This window comes from Peromyscus leucopus, chromosome 20 (assembly GCF_004664715.2).
Source record: "Peromyscus leucopus breed LL Stock chromosome 20, UCI_PerLeu_2.1, whole genome shotgun sequence".
Classification (NCBI taxonomy): domain Eukaryota; kingdom Metazoa; phylum Chordata; class Mammalia; order Rodentia; family Cricetidae; genus Peromyscus; species Peromyscus leucopus.
In genome coordinates this window covers 49,770,519-49,787,430 of record NC_051080.1, presented here as the reverse complement: position 1 = coordinate 49,787,430, position 16,912 = coordinate 49,770,519, and the positions used below count along the sequence as shown (strand labels likewise).

Genomic DNA, 16,912 nt, shown 5'->3' with positions numbered 1-16,912 from the left:
AAAAATGAGAAGGTTTCTATATTTTCAACATCTCTTCCTTGAGTCAAGAGCTATATTTACACACAGCATAGGCAGTTCTCACCACTAGGCATTCATTGGCTGCTATGTTAAGAATTCTATTGTGGGAAACAATTTGAAAGGGAGAGCATTTATGTGAAAGTTTCAAGATGTATCCAATGGTTTTAAATATTTCCAAGAAGATATATTGTAGAAAGGGACGGTGTGTGCAGGGCAAGCAAATCAGTCAGAATGTTCAAATTATGTATATTCTTTCACAAGCTTTTACTGAAGTTCAAGACCTAGATTATTTTGTTTATTTTATTCTTCATTAAAGTGCACCTCTGCCTCAAACTAGAAGTTAAGTGCCAAAATCCTATGCATGTCTCTTCTCAAAGTGCTCCCAGAAAGATGGGAAACAGGAAGTACTGAAAATCCTGTGAGAAACTCTGTTTTGGAATTTGTAGCTCAATTTGTATAGACTGGATGCACAGTTGGTAAACTGTTGCTCCATGAAACACTAATCTCAAAAGAAGCATCCCGGGGAAAATGGTTTATTCAATCCGAATCTTCCACAAACTTGACAGTGGAGTTCTCTTTCTGTTTAATAAACTCTGAAACAAAAACCCATGCACTGAAGTTTGGGGTCAGCATCCCGTGTTTTGTTATGAGCTTAAACCTCAGCTAAACTTGTTAAATGTTATCATCAGGGAAATCAACAACTTGCCTGTCCATTTTTAGGATTTAATGCCCTAAGACTCAACTTTCCTGTCTAGTGGTCTCCATGCCAAATGAAGAAAGGCTCTTCGGACTTTTCTAATTAGGAGTAATGATAGAGTATCTATAGACAGATTCAGGGATCAGATAGAATATGATCAGTGTATTGGATAAAAAAAATTAAATTTGATGGCAGACATTTTAAGGTAGAGCTATAATTAAGAAACCCTTGGCACTGGGAATGTGGCTCACTGATTAAAAACACACATTATTTTTTAAATGACTTCAGTTCAGTTCCTAGTATTTGTGTCTGGAATCTGACATCTCCCTGTAACTGCAGCAGGGATCTGATGCATTTGCCTTCCTCTGTGGGCACACGTACACACACACACACACACACACACACACACACACACACACACACACACACAAATAAATAAATAAATAAATAAATAAATAAATAAATAAAATATATCTTTAAAAAAATCTGTTTGGATTTTTAAAAGATTATTCCTATAGGTGGGGAAAATGGATAAGTTCAAACACTGTGACTCACAAGCTCCCAAACCAATCAGAGGGTGAAGAACAAATGTTAAGGAGATGTTTCAGGTGGTACCTTGATGATTGGTGTTTTCTATTTCTATAATAAAATACCATGAGTGTATGGTTCCAGAGTAGCGTTAGAGGTGGTGATGACTCAGTGTAGGTATGGCAGCAGGTGTGGTAATCAGGGCTCACCTCTTGAACTGTAAGCATGAACTAGAGAGACAGAAAACTGGGTATGGCTTGTGACTCTGAAACCTAAAACCTGCCCCCAGTGACATATTTTCTCCAGCAAGGTCACATCTCCCAGACCTACCCAAATAGTAGCCCACACTGGGGATCAAGTACATGCCCAAGTCTGTGGGGGAGCATTTCCTCTTCAAGCCATCACATACGGTAAAGGTTGCATTATACTGCATCAAAGAGATGTGAGTCATTTTCATAGCAGTGGAAATCTGTACAGATTTCTAACATAAAACCACTGAAACATGTTTTGTAAAACCTGGTTCCAACAGTTAATATGTATGTTAAGGTTTTGGTAAGAAATTTATATTGCTACCTCTATTCTAGGGCTTGAAAATAATTTATTTGAAAATTCATGTCTTAAGAATCAACAGAGAGACTGAGGAGATGATTAAGCTGTTGCTCTTCCACAATCTTTTACACAGATTCAGTTCCATGCACCCACATGGCAGCTAAAAACCATAACTCCAGCTTTAGAGAATCTGATTCTCTCTTCTGGTCCCCATGGACTTTGCATGTGTATAGTACACAGACATATATGCAGACAAAACACCCATACACGTAGAATAAAAATAAAAACACATCTTTAAGGAAAAGAATCAAAGGAGATAGGGATTTTCTTAAGTGTTATACAACGCTAATATTATATTACAAATGTGTTAATAGCTATAAACTGTATATACCTTTTAGAAAGTGAATTTTGAATTCAAACCATTTTGGAATTAATAGGGGAAATAGGTTGGATTCCAAAGTGCACAAACAGCCAATAAATAGGAAGAAACAAAGATAGAAGTCTTTTGGAAACCACACATTAAGGGTAGATATAAAAGAGGATGAATACCTTCAAAGGAGATGGAAAGGTCAGGAAGAAATGACCATTCTGAAGGAGGCTAAAGATTATCACACATAAAAGATTGATTATAACAGTACTAGAACATAACTGGACTAGGAGGGCTAAGAGACCTGAGTGAAGTGACAGTATCTAAGGAAATACTTTCTGGGAAACCTTATCTATTCCATATGGTAAGGTCCCAGTATTCTTGTAGCCAGAGAGGTGCTGCTTTGGTTTCCCAGTCCTTCGAGATGTCTTTGATCATTATCTTCTTGAATCACTATGATGGATGCTTCCTTGTCTTCATGAATATCTCTTCTAAGGTGACAGGCTGGGTTAATGCCACTTGATACCTGGAAGTCATGGTAGATTAACACCCATTTAATAAGTTACAAAAATTAATGTTCTTTCAATTATACTAATGTATATTCCTTTTGCAAAGGAAAGAACAATATCCAAGACTGTTTTCTTTGGATCAAGGATTTCCTTAATCAACTTTTCATTCTCATAGCTTTCTAAATTGTGCTGAAAAACAAAGCAAAACAAAACAACCAATGTCTTTTACTGACATCTCTAGTAGAGTAGCAGCCACCCCAGTATATGCGCTGTTCTTGCAGTACATTAGAAGCAGAAGTGGAAAAATATTGATGCAAAGTATGAAAAATGTATTATGTTGGAAACAGAAGTTTCTTGTTGCTTATGATTTTTCTCTGAGGTTTGCTGTCTAAAAATAAATCCTTAGTGTGGAAATACTGCCATCTTATATTCCACATAACTATTGGTATTTAGCAACTAATAAATATGACTTATAACTAGAACCTGATATTGTCTGCTAATTAGGAAACCTGGAAGGCCAGTTCTGATTTTACTTCTGGGACAAAAATGTTATTTAGAACTTTTATCCAGCATCATATGTCTCTTTAGCTTCCAAGCCATGAGCTATATATACATGATTATCATTTTAGCAGTTAATGCTAAAGATTTCCTGGTGGTATACTATCACTGATGGGAGTCTGACACACAATTTTCTTATAAGTTAATGACTCTAAATTGTGGGAGTCATGTATCTGATCACTACTCCAGAAATAGGAGCAAGCATAACTAAAAAGTAAACTAAAAATGAGCTGGAGCATCAATTGTGGTTAATTCTCAGATCAAAAGCCAAAAGTCTACAAGCAGAGAGGAAGGCTCCCCCACCACCCACAGCAGAGAACTCCTCAGTTAAGTGGTATGTGGATGACATTTTTAACCAATATGGACAATAGAATACTTGACTGCTTTTCTCCCCTACCCATCTCTGTTTTTCCCCCCTTATGAGTTTCTCTAGCAGCCACAAGTTATTGGCACAGAAGAAACTACTAAAAGATACTGCATCATACTCATCCCCTAGAGATCCTTTCTTTCATCTTACTCTGGCTTCCTTTTCTAACTTTTTCAGTTCTGAACAGGGGATTTAAACAAATATAAATGACCCTCGCGATTTCTCCTAGTCACTTTCCAAATAGAGGTTTCTGTATGGTCAGTAGAAGTGAAGGATTCTTTCTTACTGGCATCTAGTAAAATGAAGGAATCTCGGGAGAGAAATGTGGCTTCCCTTATTGGGTATAAATGTGGAACTCGCCTATGTGAATCTTGGCTCACTCCCAAAAGTTCTGTGAATTAGGCAGGTCTCACACATGGGCCCAGCTCTCCAGCACTTGTTCTGCCATATACTAGGCTACATTCTCCTTTGGAGAGCACATTTGTTAGCAAAGATCTGGATGGTCCTTGGGCATTTCTTGCCACATTTCTTCATCTGTGTAAAGATGATCAGATGTTACATCTTACCCCTTAGCGCAAACAGTTGGAAAGTTTGACTCTTCAAACACACTAGATTGTATAATTTAAGTATTAAATTTAAAACACTCCCTAGTGTCTTCTTTTTGAAGACTTATAGGAATGATTCAGCTCTATATTTCTCCAAGGTAAATTAAGTGCCCATTCTGGGTGTGCTGCATTGGAATAGCACCTTGTAAACTAAGGACTGCTTGGAACCGTCTGAAAACAGAACTAAGAAAACTGAGTAAGCCTTTCCCCACAAGAATACTAGTATATTAGACACTCTATAAAGTGTAAAATGCGTTTTATTTCAAGTCAGTTGCTCAGAACCCCAAGTGCTTCTGCATTATCTGTCGCTTTTTATGCACACGGCTTAAGGAGGGCGTCATTGGAAGAGTGCTGAGAGAAGCTTCCTAAGGTTGAATCACTCTGAGCAAAGTATCCCATGTATCTCTGTAAAACTATGGTGCTCATCTAATGGATTTTTCCTTTCCTGAGCTGCCTGCATAGTTTCAGAACCTGTGATTCCCTAGATCTCATTCAGAAGTCTGGCTTCAAAGTAAGCTGGAGGTTTAATGCAGGATTGTTTAATTTTACATTCTGGTCCTGCAGAATCTGCCTCGATAGAGTCTTATTTGTATAAAAGTTTCCTTGTCTGTATCTTTGTCAGCATTTGAAGTTGTTTTCTTTTTCATAATCAATTTTATGTGTATATGTGTGCATGAGTATGTATATGATCCAGGTGCATGCATGGGTCCATGGGGGTTAAAAGAGGCATTTCAATCTTCTGTAACTGCAATTGCAAGGGCAATTGTAAGTTGCTGTATGGGTGCTGAGAAAAGAACCTGGGTTCTCTATAAGAGCAGTAAGTGTTCTTAGCCACTGGGGCTCTTTGTTGCTAGTCTCTTAATGACTGGCATTCTGCCAATGGTGAAATAGAAGCTCACTGTGGTTTGGATTTGTATTTTTCACATGGCTGACACTATATACATTTTTTGTCATACATATATTTTTTTGTCCCTTAAAAAACACTTTTATGAACAAGCAAGACTGCAGATTTGAGTTCAATCCTCAGAACCCACATAGGAAGGAAGTGACTGACACTTGTAAATTATTGTCTGAAATGTGCAAATGCACCATGGCATGTGTAAGCAAATATGTATGCCCGCACAAATACACACACATTACATATAATTTAAACTTCTAATCTTACTCTTGGGAACAAATAGGATTACAGTACTATTTCTCTAGCACTTTAAGAATTAAGTCTTATTTTCCTTTCCTTGTAGTTTATTAGAACATAAAATTTTAGAAATGGAGGGAAAACACAAAGAAGAATTGGACACTTTGAAGGAAGAGAAGGAAAACCTTCAAGGTTTGGTTACCCGTCAAACCTTCATCATCCAGGAGTTAGAGAAGCAACTGAGCAGAGCCACCAACAACAACAGCGTTCTCCAGAAGCAACAGCTGGAACTCATGGACACGGTCCACAACCTCGTCAGCCTTTGCACTAAAGAAGGTGGTAAGACCTTCCCTTCCTCTGGCTTTGTAGATATTTTGTTTTGTGCAAGCGAGTAAAGGTTTGCTGCTCTGTTCTCTGTTGCACTATTGCCAGTACAAATGCAGTGGGAAAAGCATTCATGAGAGTTAGCTGACAGTTTTCACAGCTCTCTAAGTTCAGAACATGGATTTTTAAGTTTGAATTTGGGTATCTGCAATGTCTTTCTAAAAGGATTTTATAAAAATTATCTTTCATTCTTGGTTCTTTTTTTTTTATTCTGAGACATGATTTCTCTGTGTAACAGTTCTAGCTGTCCTGCAACACACTTTGTAGACCAGGCTGGCCTGGAACTCACAGAGATCTTCCTGTCTCTGCCTCTCAAGTGCTGGGATTAAAGGTGTGAGCCACCACTGCCTGGCTCATTCTTGGTATTTTTATCACTGATAAAATCTCTTATATAGTGATGGTTATATATTTGACATTATGGTGTTAGATACTTTTGTATAGGACAGAAAGTAGGCAATACTCAGAATTAGTTCAGAGCTCTGGGATGAGTTTTTTCAGGGGGGGTTCTTGGTTTATAATTTTAATTGTTTCCATTTTCAGGAGAGAGGGAAGTGATACATGTATAGAAAAGAGGAAAGAGATGGTCCTCAATAATTTTTATAGTAAGGAAAGATGGTTGTTGTAAAGTATTCACTAAGATCCCTTGTCCTTGATCCTGTGCAGAGATATGACAGTGATATCTATGCACTTTTGGGATGTCTTTGTGATGCTGAAACTTAAATTGTATATGACTGGAATATCTAGAGCCATATAACCTCACAGCTGCAAGTCAATATGTCTTGAGAAGCTATCCATCCATTTACTCTTCTTTCTTTATTGTGTGTAGGACTGATGTATGTATGAATATGAGTATGTGTGTGCCATAGTGCACATGTGTGGGTCAAGGGACAACTTCATGGAGTTGCTTCTCTGCTTCCACATCTATGTGGGTTCTGAAGACCAAATTCAGGTCACCAGGCTCATGCAGCAAACTCCTTTCCATTTGAACATCTCACACTACTCTTTCCCAACCATGGCTGAGCAATGCCCTTTTGCACATATCCAGTTGAAGCAGAGTCCTGGCCTGCAGCTCAGTAGAGAGCTTTAACGTTGGGAGCCTGAGCTTATCTTATGTAGTTCTTCTCTGCAATCAGCCCTTTGGAGTAGAGATGGGACTATAAACGGAGATAAGCGAGAGCGCCGCTTACATCTGAAACTGATTGTAGTCATTGAGCTGTGGCTTGTGTGACCATTCACGTCACGGTTCAGTGTGGGTATGCAATGTACACATGTGACAGATCCTTGACTCATGGTGCTACATTAAAAAAAAAAAAAAAGCCCCGTTTCATGCTTTCATGTCAAGATAGGCATACACAAGATAACTTTACATGAAATGATCTTGTTTTAGAGACATTTCACATTTCTTTTACACTCCATTTCCTTACATTGTATCTCCTTTAGATAGTCTAAACAAGCCTCAGAAATATTTTGTAAAGAACTTGTTTTAAACAGTGAGTCTGGAGAGCTCCATTTGGGTGTGCTCAGTAATGTGATTGGGAAGAAAAAAACCTGCTAATCAGACAGAGCCTGCCAAACTCTAAGCTAGAGTCCACTGGAAGAAAAGCATGGTAGGATTTTGCCAGAGAATTTTAATAGAGCTCATGAGTATTTATAAATTAAGTATTAATATGAGACGTATCTATTCTCATATTGAGATGAATACGTTGGGAGAAAGATTGAAAACATATTTTTCTTATCATCCCAAGACTTAAGCACATGGAGTTGGGTAGTATTTTTTTTTCTTTTTGCATGATTTCAGAAATGTCCAGCATGGGAATTCTCACAGAGCTCATATGTCTGCCTACTTATCACAAGTTAATTTCATCCCCCGGTGTTTGTCTAATAAACATGTCTGTAAGCTGTGAGAAGCAAGGAGGGTGACTTTAAAATTTCTGCCTGGGTTTGAAGTTCGACTCCAATATCAGTAACCAAATGTCTTCTCTGTTCATTTATTGAGAAATTATGATAGCAAATATGACAGGTGCCAGCCACCCTGAGCATCTACCCAGGGTGTGGGAAAGGTGTCCGTGTCTGCTTTATGATGAGAACATCTACAGAACCGTGGAAATAGTATCACAGGCTGAATTGTCTGACACACTAACACTTCAGGTATAATTCTTCCTTTTAATGATGCAGCCATAAAACAAATCTTGTCCTAGCTGAAGACGTAAAACTTTGGAGAGGACTGAGTGATGCTCCACCGAGGTTTGGGCTCCCATCGCTGCAGACTTTGTTCTTGTGTGTTTGCATTCCCTTTAGTGAGAACACTAATCTCAATGCAGTGTTCTGGCCATTTTAGCTCGCTAAAGAGGCACGCAACAGATGTGCCTCTCACTATGGTTTCTATCAAGATGTTATTCTTCTTTGTCTTTATATTTTCAATTGAGCCACACATAGTCTTTAGTTATTTGACATTTGAATTTTAAAGTATATATACCATAGTCGTAAATTAAATGTAAGTTGCTAGTTGTAAACTTTGATTTAATTTTAGTTATGAAACACATTTCCAATCTTTATTTTATGACCAAAATTTATTGATTATATAGGTTTATTGTTTATCAAATGACTTCATGAAATTATTTTACTTTTAAATTTATATGCATATAAATATTGCAAAATTAATATACCATAATGTGACATTAAATTTCCTAAAATAAATATTGAGAGTTCAAAAAGTGTCATAATAACAAGTTTTATGCAACTTACAAAAAAAATTTAACTTTGGGTTCAATCTACTTTAGTCATTTGGGGCATGATCTCAAATATAATGCCATATAGCCCACAAGAATACATTCTTAATGAGTTTTCTCTGTCCAGTGGTTAGGTAGAAAACATCTGGCAGGATAATTTTGCCTACTTTGCCATGACAGGGGAGGAATGAAATGAGATGTTTGATATAAAGCAAGGCATACGGTCAGGCACTAAGCTTTAGTCCTTTCTATCTCTCCTACAGAACAAAATTTGATTGAACAAACATTAATTAAGTGTTGTCTGCAAGCAGGATTTCTTCAGTGTACAACTGAACACAGTGCTCTAGACTAACTCCCAAGAGCCTCCCAAGCTGCTTCTTTTAGTCTCAGTTTTCTGATGTCTAAAATGGGATTACCACTTCTACACAAGGAGCTCGTGGAACATCATAAATACATGCAGTCTATTGGATAGTTCAAGTTTCTCTGGGATTCAATTTTATATGTTTTATCACAAAGAAATGAAAATTATGTGATGATGTATTAATGTTCCATGGCAAAGTATGCCTGGTACACAATGAGCAGATATGTAACTTCCTCCAAATTTCATTTGATCCAAAAACTGCAAACCCATCTTTCCATGGAGCCATCACTTCCATTTCCTAGTGCTTTCATACTAGAACATACGATGCCACACAAACCACTTACTCTAAATTTCCTAAGAAACATACTTTCAGTACCAACCCACCAGGCTTTCCTCTTGCACTGGGCAGGCAACAGTTATATCTTAGGCTAGCAGTCTTTTCAGACTGCATCATAGCCACTTTTTGCAGTTTCCGGATACCACATTTATTTTTGTGTAATCTTTGCAAACATTGGGTCACATTTATTCTTAGGCACATTACCCACTAGAGAAATATGGCCTTCAGTGTTGTCACAGTGTCACAGCTTAGTGGCTTGCTTCGTGCTTTTGGGCAGATCATAGTTATTGCTAGAATTAAAAAGTTCACACTGACAATGGCATGGAAACAATGTTTAAAATGCTTTAGAGAAGACAACTGAGCACTGTGACTACCGCCACTAGTCAACATCATCCCTGTACACTGGTGATTATTAAGATATCGCCACATACATTGGAAGCAGTAGGAACCACATCATAATACAAAATTGAGACTTTAATTAATGGCAAAGAATTGAAAAAGAACAATAAAAAACAGGCAAGAAAAGAAAAACTGAAAAGAGGAACCACTCTCCAGGCTAATCATGAAGTGACACATTCGTTATCTCATTCAAGTCAGCTTAGAGCCCATTCCTGCTGTACCAAAATGTGATTCATGAATTCATCTTTCATTCAAAAATAGTTTTGTAACAACTACTCTTTTATACAGTCTCTTCCAGGGAATAATGGTTCTTTTTGTTTTGATGTATCAAAAACTTAACGTCCTACATGTACTCACATTGTTCATATGCCTGGGGAGAGACGATATACTTTAGTCTTAGTATTTTAGTGGCTTCAAGGAAACTGGAGTTTGATAGAAAAACAATCAAATGAGTATTTTGTTCCTGAATTCTTCATTAGTGGTGAACCCAGGTTGGCAGGCACTAGCCACACATGTGTACTAAAATCCTGGCAAGGAGACCTGGGAGCTAGCACAGTCAGTAAAGGACCAGTTATGTGAGCATCGGGACCTGAGTTGGATCCCCAGGAATGATGGGAAAAAAGCTGGGCAGGGGGAAAGCCATATAATCCCAATGTTGAGAAGGTGGAGAGACAAAACGTGAATCTTCTGGGCTCTACTAGCCAAATAGCCTAGCCTGCTTGGCAAGATCTGGGTCAGTGAGAGACCCTATCTCAGTACACAAGGTGGATGACACCTGGGAAAGAAAGCCTGAGGTGCACTTCTGGCACACACAAGTGCATCTGCACACACAGCAACACACACACACACACTCACACACACACACACACACACACACCACATACAATGTCATCATCAGGACAGAGTAAGGGTACCACCCAGCATTTATAGACTTTTCTTATTGGTTTTATTGAATGTTTAGTGTGATTCTAGTACTATATAAACTTTATCTGTATTAAGTTTGTTCTCACTAAAACATTATGGAGGATTTAGCAAGTCTAGCACATCTTGTTACTTCCATGGGGAACTTAAAAATATGAGTAATTTATCTTCATACCTAGAAAAAATGGGCCCAGTATTAAAGCATAGGTAGGTTGGCTCTAATAGAGAGATGATGGCTAAGTCCTTGAAAGGAATACAGTAGAGGACCAGCCCTTTTGTAGAGAGCACAAGTAACATGTGTGTTGTCCAGAAGGCATAGCAACATATATAGGACTAGTATATGTAGATCAATGAGCTAAATCTCAGACTCAAGGGCAGAGAGTGTGAAAGAGGATGTGAAAGAGGTCAACTGAGAGAGAAACTTTCATCTTCTTTAAGCAAGATTTTTTTTTTTACCTCTAAATAATGACAAAATCCATTGTCAGTATAAAGAGATGGAACGGCCTTTGCATTTTACAAAAAAAAATTCTCTAAAAGCATACACACAAGTAACATTATACCTACTGGAACACATTATTTAGAAATATATTTAATATTACACACACACACACACACACACACACACACACACACACACACACACACGCAATAGCAATTAGTGAAAAAGGAGGCCATGAATTTGAAGAAGAGCAGGGAGTAGTACAGGGGAGCACAATTACACAGGCACACATTTGTTTACAATTGTGAGCTCATTTTATAAAATAATAAATGTAAAATCAAACTAAAACAGGAAATTCAAATTTAGAGTTCTTTAGAGAGCATATTAAAAAATATAACACCAGCAAATTATTAGTGAGCAGTGTGATGAGGGAGAGCAGTCAGGAGTGGTGTCCCCTCTCCGGTAGAATACACACACACACACACACACACACACACACACACACACACACACACACAAATACACACACACACACAAATACACACACACACAAATACACACACACATATGTATGTGTGCACAAAGATTTCGGAGCTGGCATACGACGGTGGCAGGCAACCGCACGGCTCAGTTGTATAGACTGAAGACCAACTACATTCAAGAAACTCTGATGTTAAAGGATAGGTAAAAGTCTCAGATTGGCAAATACATAGGACACAAAAATAAATGCAGAGGACCCAGGCATAATGATATACTCAGTTCCCTACTAAGAAATTCACATACTAAGTTTTAGGAACCTCCCATGGGAGTCTCTTTAAAAAATTCTTTCACATGATCTGAGAGCCATAATGACTGATAAGACAAATTTTTCAGTGGGCTAAAGTGCCTTTCCCAGAGGCTGATTACAATGGTATGAACATGTGATCATTATTTTCAGTCTTCTGGACTTCTTTAAAAAGGTGAACTGAAGCATCTGCTTCCTTCCTAGTACCGCAGAGTCCTTTGGCTCGGTTTTCAGAATAACTCTACCATCTGAAAGGAATTTACCTCCTGTGCGGTGTCTATTGAATTTTTGATGTAAATCATCCAGTCAAGAGATGGGAGAGTTTGAACTGCACGTCTCTTGATTTCAGAATGACTCTAAAAACATGGCAAGTGGTGGGAGGAAATTAAAAGTTTTTGAAAGCCACTCAGATAAATATTGAGAAAATAGGAAATATCACTTTCATTGACTGAGGGAAATACTTGAGTTTTTTGCTGACCACTTGTAATGCACAATTGAACATTAGGTAGAAAGAGAAAGGAAGGAAAATAAACAGATATCGGCTGCATACTACAGTGAGCACTTGTTCCCATTGAGTGGAGGAAATGCTTTATCTTGACAGAAAATTCTATGTCAAACATATACAATTTCCGTAAAATGAACCACGCTATCTAACACTTCCTTTCATAAAACAGAGTGGCCTAAGGGGAAAGAGATTGTTTACTTTTGGACATAGTGGGTTTCTTCTTTCAGATGGAGCATGTTATCTGCCTTCTGAAAAGCTGTAATTTTTATTTTAAAAAAGGGATAAATAGTGAGTGGATAGCCAAAGTACTGATAGCAAAATTAAAAACTACAGTTGCTGACCTCATCCATGAACAAATTCTAAACCACATCTTTTGAGGGAGATTTGAAAGGTTGTGGTTCTCTTTTAAAATTAGTTTCTACTTCAGAAACTACATGAGCTATCTGCACAGTGGTAGTATCTCCTGGTTCCAGCTAGGCCTGGGCATTTCCACAATGAAAGGCCCATTGGAAAAAAAAAAAAAAAAAAGAGTTCCCTTCATGTTTCAACATGATGATGAAAACACTCCATTCCTGGTTCTCTTGAGCTCCCATGACCTGCACCATTCAGGCAACCATTCAGCACAATAGTTTGAAGAGAGCCTTAACTAATACTTTCTTGGACTCAACCATATACAAGTCAAATTCTGTAGCTATTTTATGAGTCCAGGCTCCACAGTGACAGTAGACGTTAGTTGGTTATAGGACTTGATACCTATAACTACCCTGAGGAAAAAAAATAGTATTATTCAATAATTCAGGGGGTATACATCTTATGAACTGTAGAGTAAAAATGTCGTGGAAATTTTTGCACTTTCAGAAGGGAGGATAAAGAGTAAAGTCTGAGACACATTACACTGTATATTTAGCTTTAAATACATACACAAGTATTTTAACATAAGAATTTTTTAAAAGTCAACTGCAAAATATCTTTAAAACTCTAGTAATCCATAAAAGCTTTAAACTATGATAAGATGGCTCAGTAAGTAAAGGCATTCCATGTATAATCCCTATTACCTGACTTCAATCTCCTGATCCCACAGTGACAGAGAGAACCAATGTCTGAGGGTTATCCTCTGAACTGCTCTCACATGCTATGGCACTGTGTGCCTGCAAAACACCTCTCTCTCTCTCTCTCTCTCCTCCTCCTCCTCCTCCTCCTACTCCTACTACTACTACTACTAATAATAATAATAATAATTTAAAAAAACAAAGCATTTTGGCTCCTTATATAAATTCTCAATTTTCTTCAGGCTAAAGAATTATAACTCCTTTTGAGTACTGTCATATCTAATCCTAGAGATGGCGATGCTATTCACATTCTGAGCCAAACCATCCATGTTGAGTTGTGTTAATATGGGACCTGCCAAAGATGACCCACTTTTATAATGGATTTATAAAATCAAAATTGTAAAGGTAATATCAATGTCTGGTTTCTTTTAATTTGTATATTTAATGTTTTACATGAATTTATACTTATATTTAAATATGAATATTATGATTGCACATTAGAATGAATTCTTTAGTAACCATGAACTTGAACTTAGGGTTCAGTTTGAAGTAGAAGTGCCAGTGTGAAGGGAGGTATGGTCAGGTATTTAAACTTGTAGGCGCACATATGCACAGCTCATCTCAGCCATCCTAAGTCTTCGAGCCCCATGTATCCGTCTTGGATGTTCCCTTCAGAGTTTTTTGGTGTAACTGTGGGATATGTCATCTGGAGGGCAGTACGGGGTGATATAGTTAGAAAAAACAGAAGTGAGGATATCAGATTTAAGTCCAGCTCTGCTGCTAGGTAGCTTAATATAAAATATCACACACCCAAGTGCTTGCCCAGTGTCCTAGACCATAACTGCCTTCTTCCTGGTTTCAATCAATCATTCCCTGTCTTCTCCTAACACCTTAGGAAGTCCTGTGAACAGAATGGAGCCACATGTGGAACCTGAATGAACAGTCAAGAATCCAAGTTCACTTATCACAAGTGTAAGGAGCGAAGTGACAGTCACATGGTGACAGTCAGCCCTTATTTTCTTTAAAACCTTGAAGGCTTCCTGGTGCTGCAGCCTTCAGAAGCATCTGGCACTGACTCCGTGTGTCCAGCCTCGCCTGGAGACTTTCATTCCATTTTAATAGATTTTGCTGAAATCAGTTATTTGTCCACTCATAACAAGGCATAAAAAATATGCCTTTTAAGCTTTCCCACATGTGGGGAAAGCCTTTTGTGTAACATCAATACGGTGCTGCCAGGCTGAAAACATTACATGGGAAATTAACACACATGAAACCCGAAATATCTTTGTTAATGAAGTGACCTCATGATCAAGTGGCAGGGGTCACGCAGCATTCAGAACTGCCTGTAGGGTTCCCAACGAGAAAAGACAGAAAAAGAACTTATGAAAAATGATGGATTACTTCGTTAAATGAAGTTGTAGCTTCGTTTTAAATTTTTAGCCAAATTTTTTGTTCCTCTCTTATTTTCGTACCGGGCAAATGAATATACATTAAACACTTGAGATATTTCATATTAGAGGGCCATTGGAGAAAGTACTCAGATATCCCAATCAAACTACACTAGAACTATGTGACATTATTCTTTCATGTCAAAAATATGTACCACAAAACTAGAGGTCCTTCTGTAACGCTGGTTAAACTCAGTGCTTCATGCACATAAGACCACTGAACTGTATCTCTGCCACTGAACTGTATCTCCCAGTCCTAGGCCCAGCTCCAGGGACCTCTTAATCCCTAATCCTATTAGCTTTTGAAGCTGTGGCTCATCGCAGATGCACATTTCTGACGAGGATTCCCATTTCATGGTCAGTTCTGCTGCCTGTGGCTCCCTTCTATTCTCATGTCATCATCTGTCACAGCTGCCTCTTATCACTTCTCTGTGCAGCCTGCTTCCGTGAGAAAAGCCTGTACTAATGCAGAATTAAGGCCTGTATCAAACCACCTAAGAAACTGTGTGTGACTTTGCAGTAGAGAACAGTAGTGATGGGGTGTCTAAGTCAGATGGTCTATTGAAGTTTCATTTCAGCTTGGTCTGACACCAGAAGCTAGCAAACCACAGCCACATCCGCCATCACTGTGGTCACTGGGCATTGCCACTTACAAGTTTTAATGAGATTAAATGCATCATTGGTCCTTGGTTTACATAGTAATATACCCCAGAACTCCTTGTAAGAGGTTTATAAGGATGGAATGAAACACTTAAAGCAAACTGAATATAGAAAATTCAGAATGTAGCATTTGGTAGTACTCAATGAACACTGGCTGCTTTTATTATGATTATGTTTATTATAGTACCACTGTGAAAATATTTAAGAATTTATAGATTATATAATATGCATTTAAATATTTCAGATAAAGGTGAAATAGTTCATTGTTTCAAAATATACAAATTGAAATGATAATGTAGTAAGTAAATGATATTCAGGTTTGGTTTACCTTATGCCAAAGTCAGAGAGAATTCAGAGATAATATGTAGAGCACCATCAACCTTGAAAAGAAGAGAAACATTAGCTAACTTAATTCAGACTTCAGGAAAAGAGTATTTAAAAATATAATGTATATATTACGTGGTGAATATATATATTATGTGTGTATGCATATATATAGCCAGTTTTCAGTAGGTTACATTTTTTACACAAAGCAATCCAGAGATATTTACCTTTGAATGTGCATTTTAAACATAACAACAATACCATACAACTTTGAAACATAACGTGAACCCACAGAAACAACTAACCTGGGCTCCTAGGAACTCACAGACTCTGGACCTACAGTTAGGGAGCCTGCATGGGACTGACCTAGGCCCTCTACATATGTGTGACAGTTGCATAGTTTGGTCTGTTTGTGGGACTCCTAGCAGTGGGATCAGGGCCTTCCCCTAAATGCTTGAGCTGACTTTTGAGTACCTATTCCCTATACTGGGTTGCCTTGTCCAGCCTTAAAACAAAGGGAGGAGCTCAGTCCTACCTCAACTTCGTATGCCATGCCTTTTTGACACCATGGGTGGCTTGCCCCTTTCAGAACAGAAACAGAGGAACACTGGATGGAGGGGTAGAGGTGAGATGGGGGAGGGAACAGGAGGAGAGGAGGGAGGGGGAAACGTGGTCAGGATGTAAAATAAATAAAAGAATTAGTTAATAAAAATTTTCTTGTAGCTATACATATTTGTGCATATACTATAAGATCACAGGGAAGTATCCTTCATCTTCATATCTATGTCTACAAAATACTGAACTGTGGACTACCTGTAAATAACTCATTTTTCCCACACCCTTATAATGCAAAGAAGCATCTTCTTCTACTTCTGAAAGTCCCTGTAAATTATTTAGATTTCTGGAGAACTTCTTCAAAGTGAAGTTTCCTTAAAATGCCCACACACCTGGCTGGGAAGTACAGAATCACATCAATCAGGTTGTGAGCATGCTTGGCCCTTGTCAAGTTTGCCGTTTTTCCTTATCCTTATGCTCACTGAACCTCAGTGACCTGTTGAAATCACAAATTTAGGTCAATTCCAAATGCTATGATCTCCCTAATGATGTTGGTTCAGAAAATTCCACTAGGTTATCTTCCTTGAACAGATAATTTTATCCATGTGCATTCTAATATTTGCAAAACTTGAAAAGCTTTGAATCATTCATCGCATATCAGTCTTAAGAAGAATGTCTGAGTCA

General features: G+C 38.0%; 1 protein-coding gene across 2 annotated transcripts in view; it reads left to right on the top strand.

Annotated features, from left to right (window-relative positions):
* Angpt1 (angiopoietin 1) overlaps window positions 1-16,912 on the top strand; it is a 247,086-nt gene that overhangs the window by 168,896 nt on the left and 61,278 nt on the right. Inside the window, exon 4 of one of the 2 annotated variants that reach the window (XM_028879305.2) lies at window positions 5,440-5,672. In XM_028879305.2, coding sequence (XP_028735138.1) covers window positions 5,440-5,672 — 233 coding nt within the window. The remainder of the gene's footprint in view (window positions 1-5,439; window positions 5,673-16,912) is intronic. The other variant, XM_028879306.2, reaches the window with a different exon arrangement.